The sequence below is a fragment of the Mustela nigripes genome, chromosome 4 (assembly GCF_022355385.1).
Source record: "Mustela nigripes isolate SB6536 chromosome 4, MUSNIG.SB6536, whole genome shotgun sequence".
Classification (NCBI taxonomy): Eukaryota; Metazoa; Chordata; class Mammalia; order Carnivora; family Mustelidae; genus Mustela; species Mustela nigripes.
In genome coordinates, this window is record NC_081560.1 from 5,944,102 (window position 1) to 5,952,570 (window position 8,469).

The following is an 8,469-nucleotide window of genomic DNA, read 5'->3' on the forward strand; positions in this document are numbered from 1 at the left end:
CACCATGATTGTATTTCTTCCTAGTTTATTGAGTGTTTCATCATACATGGGTTTGGCTCTTGTCAAATGTTTTATCTGTACCTATTGAGATAATCATGTCCTTCATTCTATTAATGTGATAAAACACACTGATGGATATTTACGCATTGAACCAATCTTGTATTCCCAAGGGTTAAATCCCAGGTATACATATTTCTAGATGGTCCTTACTTCTCATGGTCTACACTTCTTTTTATAAGTTGTTGTATTCAATTTGCTAGTATTTTGTTGAGGATTTTTGTCTAAGTCCAGTTCTTGGCGTGGGCCTCAGTGGAGTGTGTCACTGTTTCCAATGTAGGTAACCTGGGGAGAAAGGGGGTGAGTCGCCAGCGGAGTCAGCAGTGGTGCCCACAAGAACCTCGTTGCCCAGAAGAAACACCGGAGGTGTTTGGCGGATGTTCCAGTCCCCAGTAGACATGGCAATATTGAGAACCTGAAGACTTGGTGACCAGTAAGTCTGAAAATCATGCCTGATGATAACAGGGCCTTCCAGGCAGTTACTCAGCAGAGGATTCATATCAGGAAAAGAAGAAAAGCAAGGCAAGTACCACGTGGCAGGTCACAGACATTTTCAGGAGCTTATATAATTCATCCTTTGGGGAACCTCAGAAATACACCTGAGGAAAACAAGCAAGAACTTGCAGGGGCTCTGGAGGACCGCTTAAGCAGGAAGAGTGAACTCTAGGAAAACATTCATGATGTAAATGACCTCACTTTAAGCACCCACTAGCATTTACGAAGACGGGGTTAGATAAGAAGAGGAAAACAGGAAATGTTTGTAGCTGAAGTATCATGTTGTTCACAGGTAGATCTCACACCCATCTGGTAAGCACATCTTGTGTCTGTTCTCAGAAATAAATGCAAGAATTATAACCACGAAGGCTCCTTGTTAGCATCTCGTTGTCCCTCCTGGAAAACTGGAGGGTGAGCTGTGCTGATGTCTCTGTCTGCTGGGGAGAAGCGTCACGTAGCAACGGGGAAAGCTGGGCCCATGGGTCCATGGCACTAACCGTTGTAATGATACGATAGGAAGATGAGTTTTTTCCCAGATTTTCTATCTTCGTCATCAGCACACTTTTTTTTTTTTTTTTCACTCTGGAAGTGAAACTCACCACACATGCCACCGTCTGCACAAGGTCTTTCCCAGGGCAGGAAGAGCGAGAAGAGGAAGTGAAAGGGGTCCCCATGAGGAAGGAGAGGCTTGGGGGGAGGCTAGGGACATCGGATGACCCCATGTGACAAATAGGTACATGTGCAGGGCATTCGGGCAATGGAAACACTGTGAATAGGGAAAAACCACCTCCTTAGAAGTTACTTCTCCCACTGTCTACTCCAGAGACAGCTGGAACATCTGGACATCCTTCAATACGCCACCTTGATCTCTCCATCAGGGTCTCTCGTCTGCGTCCTACTGGCGGATGGGGCCCGATCATCTTTGGTTAGGCAGACTGTCCTGTGTAGTGTAGGACATTTAACAGCTTCTCTGGCCCCCGCTTACTACATGCCAGTAGCAACCCCCTGTTGTGACAACCAAAAATGTCTCTAGAGATTGCCAAACCTACCCTGTGGGGCAAGGTCATTCCCATCTGGGAGCCAGCCCACTATATACCTCACTGAATGGGCAGGATGAGCAACTCATGGCCTGCCTTTAGTGGTCTTGCTAAGGCACATATGTTTGAGAGACTCTTAGCACCTTACCAGGGTCTCAGATCCGTAGGAACCAGACTGTGGGTCACACAGACAGAAACAGAAATGAAAGCCAAGGCAAGGGAAATGAGAAGGGACAGTGGAGGAGGAAGACTGTGAGTTGCACGCAGCCCAAGGTTGAATGCAGTGACAAGGGCCACAGGTCATCCTAGAAATCTTCCTCTTGTAGTTGTCTCACAGGAAGAGAGGCCCAGTGGAAACCTGCAGGAGCTGATCTCTGAAAACATATGAACAAAAGGCTCTGCAGGGAGCATGCCAGCCAGGTGTGACAGCTACGAAGGTGCACCACTCTCGAAGGTTCTCCCTTCAAGAAAATTTAGTCAAGGGATGCCTGGATGGGTCAGTTGGTTAAGTGTCTTCCTTTGGCTCAGGTCATGATCCCAGGGTCCTGGGATTGAGTCCTGCATCGGGCTCCTGACTCAGCAGGGAGTCTGCTTCTCCCTCTGTCTGCCGCACCCCCTGCTTATGCTCTCTCTCTCTCTCTCTCTTTCTGACAAATAAATAAAATATTTTAAAATTTAAAAAAAAAGAAAATTTAGTCAAGTAATCTTTGACAAGGAAGCCAAGAATCAATGGGGAAATGATCATCTCTTCAGTAAATGGTGTTGGGATACCACATATCTGCATGCAAAAGAATGAAATTAGACTCTCATATTATTCAAAAATTAACTCAAAGTGAATTAAAGATTTAAATTCGTGACCCAGAATGGTAAAACCACTGGACGAGAGCTCAGGGAAATACTCCCTGATCCTGGTCAGGGGAATAATTTTTTTGGCACAAACAACTAAAGTAAACAGACAAGTGGGATAATATTAAAGTAGAAAGCTTTGGCACAGCCAAAGAAGCAATTAACAAAATGAGAAAGTGACATACAGAATGGGAGAAAATATTTGCTTACGATATATCTGAGAAGTTACTATCCAAAGTTTATGAGGAACTCATACAATTCAACCCACACACCAACAAAAAGCAATCTGATTAAAACATGGACAAAGGTCCTGAAACAATATTTTTCCAAAGAAGACATACAAATGGCCAGCAGATACATGAAAAGATGCTCAATGTCCCTGATCACCAGGGAAATGCAAATCAAAACCACAATGAGATACCACCTCACATGTGTGAGAATGGCTGTTATCAAAGGGACAAGCGATAACTGGTGTCCACGAGGAAGTGAAGAAAAGGGAACTCTACACACTGTGGCGGGGACGTAAATTTGTGGAGCCACTGAAGCAAACAGTATAGGAGTTCCTCAAGAAATTAAAAATAGGGCTGCCTGGCTGGCTCCATCAGTGGGGCTCGCGACTCTTAGTAACTGGGATATGAGTTCGAGCTCCATGTTGGGTGTAGAGATGACTTCAGAATAAAATCTTTGAAAAAAGAAAGAAATTAAAAAGGGAACTACCACGTGATCCGTCAGTCCCACTTCTGGGTGAATAGCCAAAGAAAAGCCAATCAGGATCTTGAAGGAATTCTGCACACCCCGTCCCCGCCATGTTCACTGCGCGTTATTCACAAAGCCAAGATGTGGAAGCAACCTCAGTGCCTGTCCACAGACGAGTGGATGAAGAAAGCCTAGTGTATAGAGACAATGGGATATTCTTCAGCCATTTAAAAAAAAGAAAAGGAAATCCTGTCCTTTGTCACAGGATGGATGGATCTTGAGGGCATTACGCTCAGTGAAATCAGTCAGACAGACGAACACTCTATGATCTCACTTACACGTGGAATCTAAAAAAAAGTCCAACTTGAAGAAACAGAGTAGGATGGTGGTTGTTGGGAGCTGGTTGGAGAGGTAGGGGGTGGGAGGTTTTAGTCCAAGGGTGCGAACTCCCGGCTATAAGATGAGTAACTTCCGGGGATCTAACATGCAGCATTGAAAAAAGAAAAGAAGGAAAACTTCACTCTGCTCCAAGGAGGACAATTAGCCGGCAGCCTCCAGCTGCAACCCTTTCAGGACCTACTTCAGCTTCTGGGCCAAAGCCATGCCCTTCCCAGGCAGCCCCCAGCCCAGGGCTGAGCACCAGGAGCCGCCAGTGTCTGTCCTTGCAGAACGCTGTCGCTATGCACCAGTCTTTGCCCTAGAACTCCCTATTTAGGTGGCCCCGGCTGGTCCAGGGTGCTGCTCTCCCCATCAAGCAGCGCCTGCCCACTTTCCTTGGGCAAGTGTCAGATCTGCATCACAGTAGGAAAGCTCTCAGCCCCGTTCTGCTTCCTCTTCAGCCTTTAACAGCTATTACCTTGTCCCCTGCCCCCAGAGAAACCTCTTGTACTCCTAACTCCCAGCAGGTGCCCCCCAGGGGAACCAACATAATGTCCCACCCCTCTAATGTGGTCCTAAAGGAAAGGGGAGATGGATGTTAGGTCCCAGCTGGGAGAAGATGTCCCACGGCTTAGCCCACACATCCGTCACCTAATGCAGCTCCCAATGCCACGGGTAGTGCCCTGGGCTCTGTGCCTGCCTTCCAACAAAAGGGAAGTTCTGGGAAGAGGCACAAAATGCCTTCTAGACTTTATTGCTCCCATGCTCCTGGTTCTAACATATTTGTCCTGCTAAACTGAAATGCCTGGACTGCGGGGTTCCTGAGCTGTCACTCACTCCGAAGGTCCTCATGCACCAAAGACACAAAAACCTCCCCAAAATCGAGGTGTCTATAAACATCTGCATTGCCTCTCCATGGCGGCGGGCTCTTCCCCCAAGTCAGAAAAATAGCAACCAGGAGGACGTGAATTTATTGAATAATTCACCTTCATTATTTCATTCAAATGAATGTATTTATACACACATTTTCCAGAACTTGTCACATACAGGGTTAGGGAGAGTACAACAGTATTAATGGCGACAGTCCGGGCTCTGATGAAGAGGTTAAACTTGAGGGCAGCTGATACCTTCAAAAAGCAATAGCAGATGACAGATCCTGTTCTCAAAGCATACACAGAACAGTTCACGGTGATAACATCCGACCGCTTACCTGGGGGCAGACCCCACAGTTCTCCCCTTGCTTACTGCCCACACGAAGCAGCCCTCACCATTGTCCGCTCAGCCTCAGCGGGATACCCCCATCTCAGACCCAAGAAGCAGCTGGAAGCGTGGAGGCCACAGCGGCCTCACACTCCCTCCCCGTGGACTTCCTGACGTGAGACTCAATAAGCCCTTAATGTGTTCAAGACATTATTCTTTGAGCTCTCTGAACTTTACCCTAATTTCTAACCCTTGGGGATTAAAAAAAGAGAAAAGTGCAAAGGAGTTTTCTTTTCTAAAAAGTTTAGTTAGTTAAATTCAATTAATCAACATAGAATGTATTATTTGTCTTAGGGGTACAGGTTAGTGATTCCTGAGTCTCATACAACACCCAGTGCTCACTACAACACATACTCTCTCCAATGTCCATCACCCAGGACAAAGGAATTTTCAATAAACTTTTCTAGAGGCAATCTAGACGCCTACTTAGAATTCTGGAAGTTGAGGCACCTAGGTGGCTCAGTGGGTTAAAGCCTCTGCCTTCAGCTCAGGTCATGATCCCAGAGTCCTGGGATCGAGCCCCACACCGGGCTCTCTGCTCAGCGGGGAGCCTGCTTCCCCCCCCCCCCGCCCCCCGCCTGCTTCTCTGCCTGCTTGTGATCTCTGTCTGTCAAATAAATAAATAAAATCTTAAAAAAAAAAAAAGAATTCTGGAAATCTGCAATATTGGCTAATCTTGGCAATTTCACCATGTGTCTGAGTTTTGTCCTGCTCTATTTCACGGCGAGGATTAGCAATAAAGTCTTTTGAAACCTCCCAGACTCATGTTTATTTCCTAAGGGACAAGAAAGAAGAGTTGACAGGGTCCCACTTTCCATTCAGGCCTGGAAAGAAGGGAGCACTAAGGAACAGCCCCTTGGTGAGGAAAGGAACCTGCTGGCCCTGAGTCATCTTGGGGGAGGGGGTGTAGCAGGGGCTCGAGGAGGGTCCTGGGATCAAGCCCCGCATCGGGCTCTCTGCTCGGTGGGGAGCCTGCTTCCCCCTGCCCCTCTGCCTGCCTCTCTGCCTACTTGTGATCTCCGTCTGTCAAATAAATAAATAAAATCTTTTTTAAGAAATGCCCAGGGAAAGCACAAGCCCACAGATTTACTGAAGAATTTGAAGGAGATTTTATCGTAGGCAGCAGACGTGCGTGGGGGTCTCTCTAAGGTAGAGCCACCCTCACTTGGGGACGGAACGCGGTAGGGCTGGTGGGGTGGGGGAGTCCAGCTTCTCCATTCTGCCATGCCAGGAGTTGTCTGGATCTGCATCCCCCCGTCCTTGGGCAGGTTTCTGTATTTGACCCCAGGCTGGCCTTGGCCTTGGTCACATTGTCTGTCCTGAAGCCACTTTACGGACGCAGGTGAGGTGATTCATGTGACTTAATTCTGACCCTCAAAATCACCGAATCTCTGAAGCCTCTTTCTAGAATTCCCCCACCTAATTTCTTCTTTCTCCTTTAGAGAGGAACCTGATGATTTGTTTACCCACAAAGAGCTGAAGCAACATGGGCTGAGCTGCACGTGCCTGCCAGGGTCCTGGAGCCTTCCCCCACCCCACCAGCCCTACCGCGTTCCATCCCCAAGTGAGGGTGGCTCTACCTTAGAGAGACCCCCACGCACGTCTGCTGCCTACGATAAAATCTCCTTCAAATTCTTCAGTAAATCTGTGGGCTTGTGCTTTCCCTGGGCATTTCTTAAAAAAGATTTTATTTATTTATTTGACAGACGGAGATCACAAGTAGGCAGAGAGGCAGGCAGAGGGGCAGGGGGAAGCAGGCTCCCCACCGAGCAGAGAGCCCGATGCGGGGCTTGATCCCAGGACCCTGAGATCATGACCTGAGCTGAAGGCAGAGGCTTTAACCCACTAAGTCACCCAGGTGTCCCCTTCCTGGGCATTTTTAATGATTTTGCTGACTTTCTCCCATTCGTGGGGACCCCCTGCCCTCCGTGGCTCTTTATCAGCTTATCAGCCATTTCCAGAAGATCTGTTGCCTGGTTTTCCCTGGTTTGGCCCATTTCTCTGTTATTAGAAGCACAGACTCGGCCCTCCCCCACACACCTTTTAATGATGTTCTTAAGAGTTTTGTTATCTGTGTTCTGCACATACTCTTCAGGTCCCCTGACTCAAGATCTTCCTTCCAAGTGAACAGCACGTTGTGTACTTCCTCTCCGAAAATGCTCTCCAAGTCCTTCACTGCCCTTTTGTCCTCCTGAGTGAACCATCCCAGCTGGAACACCAGGACCAGAACCTTGTTCCCTTCTTCACAACAGGACAAACAGCCTCTGACCTCCTCCTCCAGCTGGGACAGACCTCCCTCCGCACTGGTCGTCAGGTAGAGTGAAGGCGTGTCCACAACCACCATCTGCAGCCTGCCCCCATCCTCTTGCTGCTCTGGCACAACGAGGTCATCCCCTGTGGAAGTCGAGGTCCCCAAGGATGGTGTTCCCGGTGGCGCTCTTCCCAGTGCCGCTCCTCCCCACTAGCACAGTGCTCAGGGTCTCTGTTGAAAAGAAAGCAGGAAATATGGATGACCACGGGCTGATCTGGGGGCAGTTTTCAAAGCGCTGCCAGATGCCATGGCAGAGGATGCTCGGAGAGCACTCGGGCCACCCTCTGACGCAGCAGCTCTCTCCCCAAGCATGGTTCCGGACACGCGCTCTGGGCATGAGAAGCATGACTTGGACCACCATCTCTGCCCTGTGCACACCCACGACCTGGCACTGTTCCTACCTCTGAATTCACCCCCTCCTTCTGGTAACTTCTCTGACTCCCTGGCACCTTGTGAGGGACCCTGCCTTTACTTCCCACCGTCTAGACTCCAGATCTCATCCCTTGGTCTTCTGTTCCTGCTGCAATGATGTCTTCCTATTGCCGACGAATGCTACCTGCCGCACAATCTCCTTGCTGCGTTGGAGAAATTGCTCCACGGAATTGACTGTTCGTGAAAAAGCAACTACATATACCATTGACAGATTCCTCGTTCCTTCATTTGGATCACCAAAGATTCATTTCTCATTAAAACCACATTAAACTGAATTGTGTTTTTCACTGATGCGTCAAAAGGCACTTCGTGGTTATAATAACAAACACACACTCACGCTGTTTTGTGTGGTAATGATGGAGAACAGATGTCCCTAAAAATTGAATGACAGATGCTAGAGACCTGGCAGTGGGAGCTCGTGGGGGCTCCTTATGACTCTCCACCTGTACTGTGGTCTTTCTCTTCTGCACTGGCCTTTTCACTGTTCTCTCCATCATACGTTCTTGGCCGATGTACCCATATTCACCTTACAACAGAGAGGAAGGAAAGCCTACCCCGTGCTCTTCTAGGGCAAATTATTGCATTGCGTATCCTGAACCCACCGTCTCATAGTTATGCTTACAGGATTCTAGATCCATCTTCCAACAGTCTCACATTTGTCACGGATTTCAGTCCCTGCTTCCACACCCTCAGAGCGGGTGGTTCTCAAAGACCTCCATGATCGGGTCTATGATGGCCGTCCCATGTCCTGTAGAGGTGTGAACCCTCCGTGTCCATCAGGGCTGCTCCCTTGGCCGGCCCCTCGAGGGGTAGGGGCCCTGCTGGAGTTTTCCCTGAGGTGTCTCCCAGCTTTCTGCCAGCCGCCCGAACCCTGCCCACTCTCCAAAGTCCATTACAAACGGGGCTTTCTCCACACAGACTCTCCGGACCTCCCTGCATGTCTCCGCTTCTTGAGCC

At 48.7% G+C, this 8,469-nt stretch overlaps 1 protein-coding gene across 1 annotated transcript in view; it reads right to left on the minus strand.

Moving 5' to 3' along the window:
- Nucleotides 1–306: 306 nt before the first annotated feature.
- GIMAP8 (GTPase, IMAP family member 8) overlaps nt 307–8,469 on the minus strand; it is an 18,592-nt gene continuing 10,429 nt past the window's right edge. Inside the window, 4 exon segments of the mRNA XM_059395975.1 lie at nt 307–342; nt 6,743–6,864; nt 6,867–7,149; nt 7,151–7,251. Coding sequence (XP_059251958.1) covers nt 307–342; nt 6,743–6,864; nt 6,867–7,149; nt 7,151–7,251 — 542 coding nt within the window.